This window comes from Budorcas taxicolor, chromosome 18, assembly GCF_023091745.1.
Source record: "Budorcas taxicolor isolate Tak-1 chromosome 18, Takin1.1, whole genome shotgun sequence".
NCBI classification, from domain to species: Eukaryota; Metazoa; Chordata; class Mammalia; order Artiodactyla; family Bovidae; genus Budorcas; species Budorcas taxicolor.
In genome coordinates, this window is record NC_068927.1 from 51,663,823 (window position 1) to 51,680,119 (window position 16,297).

The 16,297-nt window shown below is 54.6% G+C and overlaps 1 protein-coding gene across 1 annotated transcript in view; it reads left to right on the top strand.

Annotated features, from left to right (window-relative positions):
* The first annotated feature begins 2,005 nt into the window (after positions 1-2,005).
* The window catches only part of AXL (AXL receptor tyrosine kinase), a 36,066-nt gene continuing 21,774 nt past the window's right edge, over positions 2,006-16,297 (top strand). Inside the window, 7 exon segments of the mRNA XM_052655464.1 lie at positions 2,006-2,538; positions 3,667-3,889; positions 4,224-4,324; positions 5,055-5,137; positions 5,139-5,232; positions 10,795-10,875; positions 11,007-11,122. Coding sequence (XP_052511424.1) covers positions 2,475-2,538; positions 3,667-3,889; positions 4,224-4,324; positions 5,055-5,137; positions 5,139-5,232; positions 10,795-10,875; positions 11,007-11,122 — 762 coding nt within the window. The 5' untranslated portion in view covers positions 2,006-2,474.

A 16,297-nucleotide genomic window follows, 5' to 3' on the forward strand; every position in this document is an offset into this window, starting at 1 on the left:
CTAGATCCCACGTGCCACAGCTGAGAGTTCTCATGCCACAACTAACGATACCACATAAAGATCTGGTGCAGCCAAATAAGCAAATAAATATATTTGTTAAAAAAAGAAAAATATTAAATAAGTATATATATATATATATATATATATAGAAAAAAAAAAACAAAGAAAAGGACAAAGTGTTGGGAGTGAATAACATGAGGACCTAGAGTTGACTGGGAAGTACCAGGCAGTGATGCCATGGAAAGGGGGCAATTGAGATGGGGCTGAGGGGTTGGGGACAAAGGGCTACAGGAGCAGGCCGGAGACCTGTGAGCAAGAGAAAGGAGCCAAGTGGTGGACATCAGAGGGCACGAGGCAAGCAGTTTAGGGGTTTTTCATGGAAGATTTGGGACAAAGGAGGAAATGGTTTGATTTGGGATTGAGAGACAGTCTTTTTATCTCTCTTTGTTTTTTTCAATATCTATTTATTTGGCTGCTCCGAGTCTTAGTTGTGGCATGTGGGATCTAGTTCCCTGGGCAGGGATGGAATCCAGGCTCTCTGCAGTGGGAGCTCAGAGTCTTAGCCACTGAACCGCCAGGGAAATCCCAAAAGACATTCTTCTTGCTCTTGACTGGTTAGAGGGCGGGTGAGTGGAGGCCAGGAGACCAGGGAGGAGGCCAGAGCAGGAGTCCAGGTCAGAGGAGACGGGTCTGGACCAGGGTGAGGTCATGGAGAAGAGAGCAGGGCCAGGCAGGAGAGGTTAATTAGCTGAGTCTAATCCTCCACGGCAGCTGGAAACTCACTGAGGGTAGCAGGTATTTGAGAAGACCCTGAGGGTCAGGCTCAGGAGGCAGGATAGATGCTGAGGTCTCCATTGAAACGGAAGACAGCTCAAGGAGGGTGCCAAGCCTCAGCCCTGGGTGCCAAGTTGAGGAGCCCAGGGCTCATCCCGAGGGCAGTGAAGAGCCAGGGTTAAGCAGGGTGGGAACGGGGTCAGATTTGAGTTTCAGAAACATCCCTCTGGTTACAAATGGGAGATGGGTTGGAGGAGGTATGGAGGCCCGGGAGGAGGCCAAGGCAAGGTCCTGGTGGGAAAGGACTGAGGAAAGGGGGCGGGTGGCTGAGACCTTGAGAGGCTGAAAGGCATTTGGGAAGAGCTGTGGGGATACCAGTACAGAAGCAGAACGGCCAAGAGCAGAGAGCTGGGAGTTCAGCCTGTCCTGCACAAACACGCAGGCTCAGAGAGACCACACACACACACAAACACACACACACACACGTGCAAAACACATGGGGGAGGGAAATGGACAAGCAGGAGAAACCAGCACACCTGCACCGGATCTGCAGGATCAGGATACCAAACCACCAGAGGGAGACAGCAATGCAAGCGCCCAGAGACAGACCCAGGAGATGCAGAAAAACCGAGGACACCTAGTCAGCTGTCGTTACCACGTGCAACGGAACTGCATGTGCCCTGTCCCCGGAGCCTGCCAAGCAGGTTCTGTTCTTATTCCCAGCTTACAGATGGAAAAACTGAGGCTTAGGGAGGCCAGTCCCTTGTAAGGTCATGGGGTTAGTGGCAGAGGCAGGATTCCCATCCAGGTCTTCAGGCTACTCCCACCCCCACCCCCGTGAGTGCCCATCCACTGGCATCCTGTTTCTGTGCCCACGTTGGTCTTTATTTGCAGTGTCCTCCCTTTTCTGGTTTCTGAGACTTTTTTCCAGGAATGGTGGCGCTCCTGACCCGGCTTGTCTGAGTGTGGGCGGGCGGCGTGTCCCTGCGTGTCTCCTCCTGTCCCAGCCTCTCATGTGTGTCTGTGTGTGTGGATGACATCTGAGTGTGTGTGTGTGTGTGTGTGTGTGTGTGTGTCCTGGTCTGAGGAGCTGCGAGTGCAAAGGGGGAGTGCCTGGCTGGGCTGGGCTGGGGGTGGAGGCAGGGGAGGGGGGCGTCACAGAGGGGAGTGGAGTTCTGGAGGAATGTTTACCAGACAGCACGGAGAGAGAGCCCAGAGGGACAGCGCCCAGAGCCGGGGTACAGAGCCGCTCAGCTTCCCTGCCCTGCCGCCCCGGAGCGGGAGCGGGGACGCAGCCGCCAGGGGCCCCTGCCCCCTCCTCAGCCTCCCTCCAGGGCCCCTTTAAGACCGAACTGGTCCTCTTCTCTCCGTGTTAACCCCTCGAAGTCTAGGTGGCCTCTTGGGCTCCAAGCTGGTGGGCGGAGGCAGAAGCGACGGGGAGCCAGGGGCGGAGAAAGTGTTGCCCGAAGTCTGGGAGGGAGAGAAGGAGGCAGAGGAGCTGGGAAGGCGGCCCGCTGAGCCGAGCCCGCGAGGGACACCCCCCAACCACCACGCTGCGCCAGGCGGGCAGTGCCAAATCAGGGCGGGGGGAGCCGGGAGCTGGGGGGAGGGTCGGGGACAGCCCGGCCCTGCCCCCTCCCTCGCGGGGTGCCCAGCAACTTCTGAGGAAAGTTTGGCACTGACTGCCTGGTGCCCCGAGGATGGGCAAGGTCCTGTTGGCTTGGTGCTGGGCGTTGTGCTGCTGGGGGCGCGTGGCTCCCAAGGGTGAGTGATGATGGGGGGCCTATGGGGAGGGACCTCTCGTAGAGGGGCTGTGGGGGGAGAGGAGGGGGACGGATGGCAGGTGTTTGAGGGGGATGGCGCTGAGTCCTGAGCCCGCTCGGGGAGTTTCCTTGGGACGACAGAGAGGGGGACAAGGGGGACACAGAGACAAACCAAGAGAGGCCGGGAAAGAAAAAAAAGGGGACCCTTGAGAGAGGAACAGACGACAAGAAACAGAAACTGGGAGCCCCAGAGATGGGGAAGAGATGGACACAGCACAATGGGACAGACAGACAGGAGACGGGAGGGGTAGGGGCTGGGCTGGAACTGGGGGCCTCGCAGAGAGGGGCTGAGCAAGTGCTGCCCGGAAAGGAGCCTTCCAGAAGGGACCCGAAGTCAGGCCGCAGGGTGAGGAGGCTCCGGAGCCCTAGGGGAAGACCCTCACCCCTGCCACCCCCACTTCTCCTCACCCCAGGGCTGCTTGTCCGTGTGCCCCACCTCCGGGGCCGGGGGCTCTGCCTTCGGCCCGCCATCTCTGTGCGTCTCCATGTCTCTGTCTTTCCCTCTCCCTGTTCTCTAAGTGTCTCTTATCAACGTTTCTGTCTGCGTCTTTCTCTCTCCCTCTGCGTGTCTCTCCCCCAACTTTTTCCCCTCTAGGTGGGTCTCTCCGTTTCTCATCTTCGGTCCCTCTTGAGTCTCTGCTCCTCTCTGTCTGCCTGACTTTCTCTGGTTCCACTCTCTGTCTCTCTTTCCCCATTTCTCTCTCTCTCTCTCTCTCTCTCAGCTCTCTCCCATCCCGTTTTCTTCCCCACCATCCACCAGCCCAGTCTGTGAAGTCTCTAGAGACCCTAAGCAGGGGCAGGCCAGCCGGGCAGTCAGGGCGTGGGAGGCTGCCAGATGCTGGGCCTACTTCCCAACGGGATGGAGGCCGGACCCCCAGTCCCCTGGGAAGGCTCCCATCCTCCCCACGAAGCCTCCACCCTCTGCCCCCCCAGCTGAGGTCACTCAACAACTATGTGGGCCTAAGGGCCTGGCGGGGTCCTGGCAGCCGTAGGCAGGCCGGCAGGGGTGGAACCGAGGAGTCCAGGGAAGCAGGGGTTCCCGAGCTAACGTTCTTCCATCTCCCTGCAGGCCCACAGACTGAAGTGTCCCCCTTCGTGGGGAGTCCGGGGAACATCACCGGTGCCCGAGGACTCATGGGCACCCTTCGGTGTGAGCTCCAGGTTCAGGGGGAGCCCCCCGAGGTGACCTGGCTTCGGGATGGACAGGTCCTAGAGCTGGCAGACAGCACCCAGACCCAGGTGCCCCTGGGCGAAGACGAGCAGGATGACTGGAAAGTGGTCAGCCAACTCAGGTGCCCAGCCTCCCCATCGGACCAGCCGTGACCCACGTCCCTCCTGTCCCCACACCTCCACCACCTGAGGCCAAGTGGGCTCTCACTCGCAGGAGCCCCACCTGGGCTGGATGGCAATGTGGTCACTCTCGAGCTGTGTGGCTCTGACCAAGTGATGTAACTCACCCTGGCTTTCGCTTTCCTCTTCTGTAAAATGAGTTAATAATAGCACCCACTTCCTAGCTCTTACAAGTTTCTGGGCCAGACCCCCTTCCCCGCTTTCAGTTCTGAGGACCCCCCTCGCCAGGTCCAGCTCTGACCCTGAATCTCTCTGTCCCTCTTCTTGCCCTGTCAGAATCTCGTCTCTGCAGCTCTCAGATACGGGATGGTACCAGTGCGCCGTGGTCCTGGGAAAAAAGACCTTTGTGTCCCAGCCTGGCTACGTGGGGCTGGAGGGTGAGCCCTGGGCTCCGAGGTCCTGGGAGGGCAAGAATCCTAAGGGAGGGGTCAGAGAGTGCTGGTGGATTCAGGGTGTCTTAGGCCTAAGAACATGTGGCCTAGGAACATCAGACATCTTGGGAGGGTCAGGCAAGGGGGTCTATAAATTATTGAGGACAAGCCTGGGGGGGGCAGATTATGTGTTTTTTGGGAAAAAGCTATCTTGGGGGTTGTCAGATAAGAGATACAAGGCAACTTACCACTCTCCCCCACCCCGGGAGACTTAATCCTATCATCCCCCATTGCTGGGGATTGGGGGATGGCTCACTTTCCTCATAGATAAAGTGGGATGAGGTGGCTCGGTGGTCAAAGAGGCTGCCTGCAATGCAGGAGATGTGGGTTCGCTCCCTGGGTCGGGAAGATCTCCTGGAGAAGGAAGGAAATGGCATCCCATTCCAGTATTCTTGCCTGGGAAATCTGGTGGACAGAGGAGCCTGGCAGGCTACAGTCCCTGGGATCACAAAAGAGTCAGATATGACTTAGCGACATTCTGGAAAAGAAACATGAAAGGGGGTCAGACATTGATGAGAGGAGTTGGATATATGGTGGACCTTGTGTCCTGGGAATAGAGGTATCCTGTGGGCTCAGACATAGGCGTCAAAGACCCAGCAGCCTACATCATCCTTGTGGCGAGTCAGATCCCTAGGGGGATCAGAGGGACCCCCAGCCTTTACCACTGCTCCCCCAGGCCTGCCTTACTTCCTGGAGGAGCCTGAGGACAGGACTGTGGTTGCCAACACTCCCTTCAACCTGAGCTGCCGGGCGCAGGGACCCCCCAGAGCCCGTGGACCTCCTGTGGCTCCAGGATGTTGTCTCCCTGGCTTCAGCCATGGACCACAGCCCCCAGCACATACTCCGCGTTCCAGGTGAGTCCAGGGATGTGATCAGCTCAGGACAGAGGGCCAGGCGGGATGGAAGTGGGGGGCCCTTCATGCCTCCATCTGAGGCTCTCCTCATCCTTCTGTCCTTGTCTGTCTCTCTCTGTCTTTGAGTCTGTCTCTAGTTTTTCCTCTTTGTCTCTGAGTATCTCTGTCTCTGCATTTCTGTCCCCATCGATCTCATTTCTCTCTGCGTGCTTTCTTTCCGTCTCTCTGTTCTCCATCTCTCTCTGTGTCTGTCTCCCTGTCTCTCTGTCGTCTCTCTGCTCTTTCTCTCTCCGTTCGCGCCAGCCTCTCTGAATAGCGTCCTTTGTCCTGGGTTTCCTCTGAGCTGTTCCATGGCCAAGTGTGTGTGGGCCCGATGCCCCTTTGTCAGCCCCTGACCCCAAGCAGGGCACCGGAATCAACTGTGTCCTCCTCTTCTCCTCCTCCTTGCAGATGTAAGCCAAGAAGGAGAGAGACAGGACAGGGCTGAGTGACAGATGACACCCTCCCCATCTCAGGGTGACCAACTCTTTCCACACCTCACACACGGGGCAGAATCTAGCTTGGGGGGTCACGCAGTGGTCAGGCAGAGTTAGGGAACCCTGGGCCCAGGGAGTTCCCCTCACTGAGGAAAGAGAGACAAAGGAACACAGATGGGGGAGGCTGAGTCAGTCAGAGGGAGGTGGCTGGACCTTGGAAGGCATCGGCTTCCAGCAGCCCCAACCCGCTACCTTCATCTGCTGGCACTGGGAGGGTGCTCCGGATGGAGGGTCTCTTAGGGTGGAAGGAGGGGCTCACATTCCAGCATTCCGGGGGCCCTGAGTGTGCGAGGAAGCAGCGGTGAGCATGCTGGGCTCCAGAGGAGTGACTCAGGCCCAGGGCTCACTCCAGGCCTGAGTCAGCCTGGCAGGACCCCGGACGGGGGGGGGGGGGGGGGGGGGGGGGGGGGGGGGGGGAGGGGGGTGTATGGATCCCCGAGCCCATCCCAGGAAGAGGGAGAAAGGGGAGGGCAAAGGTGTGAGAGGATCTGTGTGCTTATCAGCATGGGAGCTGCCAGGCGGGGTCTCTGTGTGTGTCCCAGTGTGGAGGGCGTGGTGGGAGGCTCTGGGTGTGTCTCTGGCCCTCTGGATCTGTGTCTCAGTGCTTCTGTCAGCATCAACCTCTCTGGATGAGGGTGTGCCTTAGTGAGGGCCAGCTGCAGAGAATGTCTCGAGGGTGTGTGTGAGTGTGTGTGTGTGCGCGCACTACTAGGTATGTTTTGTCAGTTTAGCCATCTGTCCCACTGTATGGGTCTCTCTCTTTTTTTTTTTTTTTTGCCTGTGCTGAGTCTTCATTGCTTTGGCTTTCTCTAGTTGCGGCGAGCAGGGGCGACTCTTCGTTGCGGTGCACGGGCTTCTCGTTGCGGTGGCTTCTCTTGTTGAGGAGCATGGGACTCTGCAGCTCGAGGGCTCAGTAGTTGCGGTCCACAGGCTTAGTTACCCCGTGGCATGTGGGACCTTCCCAGACCAGGGATGGAACCCATGTCCCCTTTATTGGCAGGGGGATCCCCATCCACTGCCCCACCAGGGAAGCCCATGTTTGGGTCTTTATGGCATATTTCTGTAAGTTTCTCAGGGGCTGTCAGTGGAAGTGTGTGTCTGTGTGTGTGACTAAGAATCTCAGTGTTGGCCTCTTTGTGTGTCCATAGCTGTGACTCACTGTGTGAGGGTGGATTAGTGTGTGTGTGTGTGTGTGAGGAGAGATGGCAGAGTGCTGGACCACAGCCACAGTGTGTCTGAAGGCTGTTTTGTACACCTCACTGTATAGAGGTGACCATGTCAGCTTACAGGTGTGTTCCTCTAGGTGTGAGTGTGTCTTGGTGGGGATTTTGTTTCTTTGTGGAGTCAGGATGGGTCATTGGACAACTTGGTGTGCTTCCTCCGTTCCACTGTGGCTGTCTGTGTATGGATATCTCTGTGATATCTGTATGTATGTCACAGGGTGAGAATGTTGGTGTACAGCTTTGTCCCATGGATCTCTATAGAAGTGTATGTGTCTGTGTGTGATTCACAGCAGGCAATAACAATACCCTTCAGCTTCTATTTGTTCTGGTGTGTCAGTCCCAGCCCTGACTACCTCCCGGTGCATGAACCTGAGGTCCTCACCAGCCCGTGTGTATATGTGTCTGCATCACCTCCATGCACTGGGCAGCGCCTCCACGCTTGCGTGCCTGCAGCAGCCCTGTGTGTTTCTGTGTCACTCTGCATCCTGATGAATGCGTCCGAAGCGAGCTGAGTGTGTCCAGCTGTGTTTGGAAGGCTTGGCTGTGTTTGTGTGCGAGCGCATCCACATCAGCCTGGTCTGCGCCCTGTTGTGTGTGTTTGTCCACTTCAACCTCAGTGTGCATTTGTTGGTCGCAATCTGCAGGGAGGCTGGTGTGTTTGTCAGCTTCAGCCTAGGTGTATATTGCGTTACTGAGTGTTTGTAGGGCTTCTTTGGTGGCTCAGACGGTAAATAATCTGCCTGCGATGCAGGAGACCTGGGTTCTATCCCTGGGTTGGGAAGATCTCCTGGAGAGGGGCATGGCAACCCATTCCAGTATTCTTGGCCGGAGAATCCCCATGGACAGAGGAGCCTGGCAGACTACAGTCCATGGGGTCACAAAGAGTCGGACGCGACTGAGTGACTAAGCACAGCACAACGAGGGAGACCCAGGTTCAGTCCCCAAGTGGGGAAGATCCTCTGGAGATGGGAATGGCAACTCACTCCTGTATTCTTGCCTGGAGAATTCCAGGGACAGAAGAGCCTGGAGAGCTACATACAGTTCACGGGGTCGCAGAGTTGGAGAGGACTGAGAGACTAAACACACACAGGTGTCTGCAGTCCGCGTGGGCTTGTTTGATTGCGAGCTTATGCGAATGTGGGCATGTGTGTGTCTGCGTACATGTCAATGTCAGCCCCCTGTGTCTACATACAAGTCAACCAGTATGTTTTTGAGTCACTGCTTGTTTGTGACAGTACCCTCCGCGGCAGTTGACCAGTGTTGCTGTTTTCCGTTTTAGGACCAGCAACTGCCCCTGTATGTTAAGTGTGATTCACTGTGCGTGTATGCAGGAATTCGCGGTGGTGCCGTGTTAGGAATTCCGTCCGTTTGTGCGTGTCTGTCCCTGGATCTGACTCAGGGCGTGCCCCCTCTCTCTCTGCTTCCATCCCTCCCGTTCCCTCGGAAAAAGCGGACTGCGCTCCGGGGTGGGGGAGGGCCGGTACATCTGGAAAGCACATCTGGCCCGAGAGCGCGCCGCGAGGGAGGGGGTCCCAGGCCCCTTCGCCCCGGCTCCCTCCCTCCCTCAAGGTGCGGGCCGCTGGGGCCTGGCTAGGGGGATCTCGGCCGGCCGGAAGTGCGGGGGGGCCCGCTGGGGTGACTCACGCGGGGGCAGGAATGCTGCGGTCAGAACGGGACCCGGCTCCAGACCCCCTCCCGCCCGCGGGCTCCTTTAGGGGCGGCGGGCCGCGCGGGCTCTCGCGCCGTGACCCTGGCGGGGGCCCCCACGTGCCAAGTGCCTGGAGGGGACCCAGGCTTCCCGCCGCGCCCCACCCCCACCTCCCCGGGCAGCCCGCCCGGGGCCGTCCTGTCCCTCGGCTGGGCCCGCGGGGGCTGCGGGCACCTGACCTTGGCTGGGAACCGCGGCCCGGGCAGCGGAGCCCCGGAGCTTCCCTGCCCACCCCCTTCCGGCCTCGCCGCCTTTGCCTGCGTCCACTGCCGCCTGAGGAAAGGAAACTTTGTGTCTGCGGGTAGCTGCTGATGGTGGTGGGAACAAGCACGGCGCAGAGCGAAGGCGGGAGACGCCGCGAGGCCAACAGACACTCAGACACAAACACAGATGGATTCAGACCTGCAGTCACGCACAGATTTAAGACTTGGTCCTCCTTACATGCTGTCACCCAGACGCTGTGTGTGTGTGTGAATCTGTGGACGTTGTATAGGTCTGTGTGTTGTGTGTCTCTGCGTCTCTTGTGTTTGCCTATGTGCTTGTATGTGCCTTTGTGAGTGTGAATCTGGACTTTCGATAGCTCTGTGTGTTGTGTGTCTTTGCGTTTGTGTGTCTGTGTCTCTTGTGTTTGCTTGTTTACTTCTATATGCCTTTATGTGTGTGTGTGAATCTGTGGACGTTGTATAGCTCTGTGTTGTGTCTCTCTGTGTTTGTGTGTCTGCGTCTCTTGGGTTTGCCTGTGTACTTGTATGTGCCTTTGTGTGTGTGCGTATGTGTGTATGTGTGTGTCTGCCTGTGTTCCCACCACCACCACACTGGGGAAGGGAAGGCAATCCCGCTGACACTCAAAAACAGTTACTCAAGACTCCTCCACGAACTCACCCATGGATTTACACAAGCTCACATTGCTACGTACACACCCTAAAATGCTCATAAGTACACAAATGTATCCACACCAATCCAGCCACTCATTCAACAAACATTTATGGAGCACCTACTGTGTACCAGGCCATATTGGGCCCCGGGGAGGGGGACGGGGTGGGAATACAGCAGGGCTGAAACCCCGAACCCCTGTGTCAACACTCAGTGAACAGGAGACACAGGACCGTGTGAAGGATACTGTGATGAGAACCAAAGAGAGAAAGTAAAGCAAGGAGAAGGCTGGCTGTGGAGGTGAAAGTCACTCAGTCATGTCTGACTCTTTATGACCCCATGGATAGTCCATGGGATTCTCCAGGCCCGAATATTGGAGTGAGCAGCCTTTTCCTTCTCCAGGGGATCTTCCCAACGCAGGGATCGAATCCAGTTTTCCCGCATAGCAGGCAGATTACTTACCAGCTGAGCCACCAGGGAATGTCAGTTTTCGACAAGGTGCTTGGGGAGGGACAGAGTGGCTGGAAGGTGGGATCTGAGTAAAGAGTGTGAAGGAGGGTGGATGTCTGTGGGGATGCTTTTCCAAGCGGAGGGAATGGAAGTGCAAAATTCCCGAGGTGGAAATATGTTTGGTACCTTCTAGAAACACCAGGAGGCCGGTGGGGCTAGAGCAACTGGGTTTGGGGGAGAGAAGTTGGTTGCAACCGAGCATGTAAATGAACAAACACTCGTGTGTTTACACAACCCCATGAAGGCCTGCTTCTTAAGTGTGTGTCTAATAGGTGTGTACACCTCTACGGGGGTCTGCGTGGCTCAGTGTGATTGTGTCTGTGCTTGTGTGTATATGTCTGTGTGTTTGCCTGTGTCTAGGTATGAGTATGTGTATTTCTATATGTAAGTGTGTACATTTGTGTGTATAACTGTATGCTGGTGCATATGTTTGTGGTGTCTGTGTGTGAGTGTGTGTCTGTGTGTGTGTACTTGTACATGTGTCTATCTGGGTGGGGGTTGGGTCTGTGTAGGGGTGGTGTTAGCTGGCCTGTCTTTGGGGGTGGAGGTCTGCATTCCCCATACATCACCTCCCTTTTTGACACTCCCTTCAAGCAGGCACCACTGGGGGCTGGACTGATCCTGGGGATGGAGTGTGGTGGGGCATGCTCAGCCTGGCCCCAACACCCTCCTTCCCCTCTCTGACCGGGCCCCCCCTCACATGACTCCTCAGGCCTGAACAAGACTGCTTCTTTCTCCTGTGAAGCCCACAACGCCAAGGGGATCACCACATCCCGCACGGCCACCATCACAGGTGACAGGAGAGGGAGCCGGGGAGCTAGGTGTCAGAGGGTATGGGCTTGGGGTCAGAGGTCAGAGCTGGAGTAGAGGGCCGGGCAAGGAGCTTCGGGCACAGGATCAGTCCCTCCCCTCATCTGTCCACAGTGCTCCCCCAGCGGCCCCATGACCTCCGCTTGGTTTCAACTCAGCCGACGGAACTGGAGGTGGCTTGGACCCCAGGCCTGAGCGGCATCTACCCCCTCACCCACTGCATTCTGCAGGTAGGTGAGACTGCAGCCTTTCCTTGCCTCCATCTCAGCCCTCCTTCCACCCAGAGCCGCAAGCCCTCATCCTCTCCCTGGGAAACCAGCCTTTCCCAGCCATTCGTTTGAGAGGCAGTAGAACCTTGGGATAAGCCAGATGTCCTGGGTTTAAATCCTAGCTCCAACAAGCTGCTGGCTGCATGAGCTTGGGTGGGTGACTCAACGTCCCTGGGTCTCAGTTCTCTCATCTGTAAAATGGGCATAACGATAGTCCCAACCTGGTAGACTGGCTGTAGGAATTCAGTGAGTGACTGCATTTAACAAACTTAAAATAGTATCTGGAACTTGGAAAGCATGCAATAAACTGTTGACTGCTTTTGGAAATTCCCTAGCCATCCAGTGGTTAGGACTCCATGCTTTTGCTGCCGGGGGCATGGGTTCAATCCCTGGTTGGGGAACTAAGATCCTGCAAGTCGAGCAGCGTGGCAAAAGACAAACAAACAAAAAGCTATTGGCCGTTTTCATTTTTTTAGTGTTGGTGATATTGATTCTAGCCAGAATAGAAACCCTGAAACAACAGGGACCAGAGCCATCATTCACCATTGGGTGCTCACAACCCTTGGGCTTCTCCTATCCCATCTCTGACCACTCTGGCTTTTCACTGTCTGGGGGTGGGTCTATCTCTCCACTGGACTGTGAGCTCTGGGATGGCCAGGGCTGAGCTGGCTCAACCACCACTGGGTCCTCATAATTTTATTTCTTTATGTTTAAAAATTATAATTATTTTTATTTTTTGGCTGCTGCGCAGCACGTGGGAGCTTAGTTCCCTGACCCGGGATGGAACCTTAGTTCCCCTTCCTGCAGTGGAAGCGTGGAGTCTTAACCAGTGGACCACCAGGGAAATCTCTGGGTTCCCATTACTGCCCAGTGCAGGGCCAGACACTGAGTAGGAAATGTTTAGTGGAAAATTACCTGATAATTGAGGTGAGCTGGACCCAGCCTTCTGCACTGAAGTTGCTCCTGCTCTAGAATAAGAAAAACAACCAACAAACCAAATACGAGATCCGGTTCTGGCCTGAAGTTGTCTGAGATTTGAGAGTTTAAATGGGGATGAGACAATGCCCATGATGGGAAATGACAATATTGAATAGTGACCAGCTCTTTTTTTTTTTTTTCAGTCATGCCACATGGCTTTTAGGATCTCAGTTCCCTGACCAGGGACTGAACCTGGGCCACGGCATTGAAAGCCCAGGATCCTAACTATTAGGCCACCAGGAAACTCCCAATGACCAGTTTTTATTGCATGTCCGTTATGTGCTTAGGTTTCCCTGGTGGCTCAGTGGTAAAGAATCGGCCTGCCAATGCAGGAGACACAGGTTCGATCCCTGGGCCAGGAAGATCCCCTGGAGAAGGAAATGGCAACCCACTCTGGTATTCTTGCCTGGGAAATCCCATGGACAGAGGAGCCTGGCGGGCTACAGTCCATGGGGTCACAAAGAGTCAGATGCAACTAAAGAACAAAAACAATAACACAACCACTATATGCTGGGCCTTGTGTTACAGCTTAACACATTCTTGTTTGAGTGTTTTGTGAAGTAGAGTCTATGGATACACTCATTTTCCAGATGAAGAAACTAAGGCTCAGGGACTTCCTTGGTCTCCAGTGGTTAAGACTTGCTCTTCCACCACATGGGGGATGGATTTGATCTCACTTTCACTTTTCACTTTCATGCATTGGAGAAGGAAATGGCAACCCACTCCAGTGTTCTTGCTGGAAAATCCCAGGGACGGGGGAGCCTGGTGGGCTGCCGTCTATGGCATTGCACAGCGTCGGACAAGACTGAAGCGACTTAGCAGCAGCAGCAGCAGGGAACTAAGATCCCACATGCCATATGGTGCAGCCAAAAAGTTCAAAAAGAAACCAAGTTTCAGAGTAATTAAGCAACTTGCCCAAGGACAAAGCCAGGAAGTGGCAGAGGTGGGATCCAAACCCTTGTCTTGCCAAACCCAAAGGGCACTTCTGAAAAGCCATTTAGAGCCAGTGCTTGATTAAACAGGAGCTACCTTTCTTATAAGACCCTGGCCCTGGGGACAACCTCACATTCAGTTGATATTTTAACCCCAGACAGTAATGACTGTTCATCTTCCCATTTTCAAGATAAGAAATTGAGACCCAGAGAGGGGAAGTGACCTGCCTTCTCCAGTGGCTAAAAAGGCTAAAACTGATTCAGTCCCAGAAGCTGGGCTGATTTGGGAAGACCTCAAATGCCAGGTCAGACGCCAGCTGTACCCCCAACCCACATCCATCCAGTGTCCCCCAGGAAAAGCAGAAGTGTGCCCTCTTCCCTCTCCAGGTCTCACTTCCTGCTGTGCATGAGCTCAGGGTTCAAGTTGGAGGGTCACAGCCATGCAAGGGAAAAGAGAAGTGGGGGTGGGCAGGGGAAGGCTGACAGTCTGCGCCCATGTCCCCTTTGTCCCGGCCGAGGTTCCCCTTCTGGTCAGTTAGTGTGGGTCAGAGAGCAGGCAAGGAGACCACCTCCCCCACTCCTGCTATCTCCTCCCCAGGCCTTGCTGTGGTTTCCCCACTCAGGGACTGTATGGGCAAGCTGCTGGATCTCTCTGGGCCTCTGTTTCCGCATCTGTAAAATGGGAATAAAAAAAAGGAATTGACCCCCATGGGTGCTAATTCTGGACTAATGTGCTTGGCAGGGTGTTTGGGACACAGCTGGCACTCAAAATAAGTTAGCTGTTGACAGGCTAGGCAAGCCAGTTCATGGGCATTATGTCAGTAAACCTCTCACCTTGACAGGTAGAGACTCTCGGAGGCCCATTTTCCAGAGGCAGGAACTGAGGCCCGGGGAGGTAGAAACAGTCACTCTAAATCACATAGTAGGGACTTCCCTGGTGGTTCAGTGGTTAAGATTTTACGCTTTCACTGCAGGGGGCAAGGGTTTGATCCCTAGTCGGGGAACTAAGATCCCATAAGCCACCACGTGGCATGACCAAAAAAAAAAAAAGACAGCAAATAATATCCAAGCCAAGATTTGGACCCGATGGAGTCTGGTTGTGAGCAGTAACTCTTTCCCAGCACAGTGTGTGTCGTGGTTATATTGCCTGGATGCTCCCCAGGGTGAAGGCAGCACCCCTGGGGCTGTGACGGGTTTGTGGTTCTGTGGGGAAGGGCTGTACGGACGTCCTCCCCAGCTGTGGTCCCTCCCATCCTGATCTTGCCAGTCCTAGGGACCAAGTGGGTGGAGAAGCCTTTACCGCTGTGCAGGATGTACTGGGTTTGACACTGGTGGCCAGACAATCTCACACACACAAAATAATGACAAACGCTCAATCTGCACAGACACTCTTTTTTTGTTTCTTTTTGCTTTTTTAAATATTTATTTTCGGCTGTGCTGGGTCCTTGTTGCTGTGCACGGCCTTTCTTGGGAGCTCCACTCGAGTTGCAGTGTGCGGGCTTCTCATCGTGGTGGCTTCTCTTGCCGTGGAGCATGGGCTCTAGGGCACGCGAGTTTCAGTAGTCACAACTTGGGGGCTGCATAGTGCAGGCGCGACAGTTGTGGCGCACATCCCCGTGGCATGTGGGATATTCCCAGACCCAGGGTTGAACCCATGTCCCCGTCATCACAAGGTGGATTCTTAGCCACTGGACTACCAGAGAAGCCCTGCACAGACACTTTTCTACATGCTTACAGGGTATCACTTCAGTTAATCCTGTGAAGAAGGGAAACACTGTTGTCATCCCATTTTTCAGATGAAGAAACTGAGGCACAGGACTAGGGAGTAGGAGAGGCTGGATTTGAATCCCAGATCCAGTATCTGTGCTCTTCAGCACTAAGATGCATTGCATCTCTGTACAGAAGAGTATTATTACCATTACTGATGTTCTTAAAAGGACATTCTTATTGTCAGTAGGGCAAAGGTTTTGAAGATAGGATGCGTTCAGGTCCCAGCTTCATCAGTGACAAGCTAGTGTCCTCGGATCAGTGATTCCATCTCTCCAAGCCTCAGTGCCTTCATCTGTATAATGGGCAGAAACATAGCACATACTTACAATGCACAGCTAAAGTGAGGGTCAAATGAGTTTAGGTTTGTAAAAAATTTTGCTTTAAAAAAAAAATTATTTCTCTGGCTGCATTGGGTCTTAGTTGCAGCATGTGGGATCTAGTTCCCTGACCAGGGATCGAACCTGGGCCCCCTGCATTGGGAGCACAGAGTCTTAGCCACTGGAGCACCTTGGAAGTCCTTTTTTATTTTTTTAAATTAAAATATATAATGTTCATAATCTTTGGTGTACACCTAGATTGTTTAACCAGTGTGACCACTCTCTAAATCAAGATACAGACTCTTCCCAGCTGTTGAAGGTTCCCTCACTCCCCAGAGATGCCCACTTTTCTGACTTATTTTTTAGCTAAGAGAGCCTTGCGAGATCTTAGTTCCCCAGCCAGGGATTGAACCTGGACCCTCGGCAGTGAAAGCATGGAGTCCTAACCACTGGACCACCAGGGAATTCCCTCCTCTGACTTCTATTGTGGGACATTGCTTTTGCCTGAGGTTGAATGTCATTATTATTGATGCTGACCACCTGCCATGCACCGTCCAGCTATCCTACACTTAACTTTTTTGTATGGCCATGCCACATGGCATTCAAGATCTTAGCTCCCTGACCAGGGATCAAACCTGTGCCTGCAGTGGAAGCATAAAGTCATAACCACTGGACTGCCAGGAAGTCCCTTACATTGAACCTTTAAGCAGCCCTGGAAGGCATTTGCTCCTCTCAGTTCAGTTGCTCAGTCGTGTCCGACTCTTTGTGACCCCATGAATCGCAGCATGCCAGGCCTCCCTGTTCATCACCATCTCCCGGAGTTCACTCAGACTCACGTCCATCGAGTCCGTGATGCCATCCAGCCATCACATCCTCGGTCGTCCCCTTCTCCTCCTGCCCCCAGTCCCTCCCAGCATCAGAGTCTTTTCCAATGAGTCAACTCTTTGCATGAGGTGGCCAAAGTACTGGAGTTTCAGCTTTAGCATCATTCCTTCCAAAGAAATCCCAGGGTTGATCTCCTTCAGAATGGACCAGTTGGATCTCCTTGCAGTCCAAGGGACTCTCAAGAGTCTTCTCCAACACCACAGTTCAAAAGCATCAATTCTTCAGCGCTCAGCCTTCTTCACAGTCCAACTCTC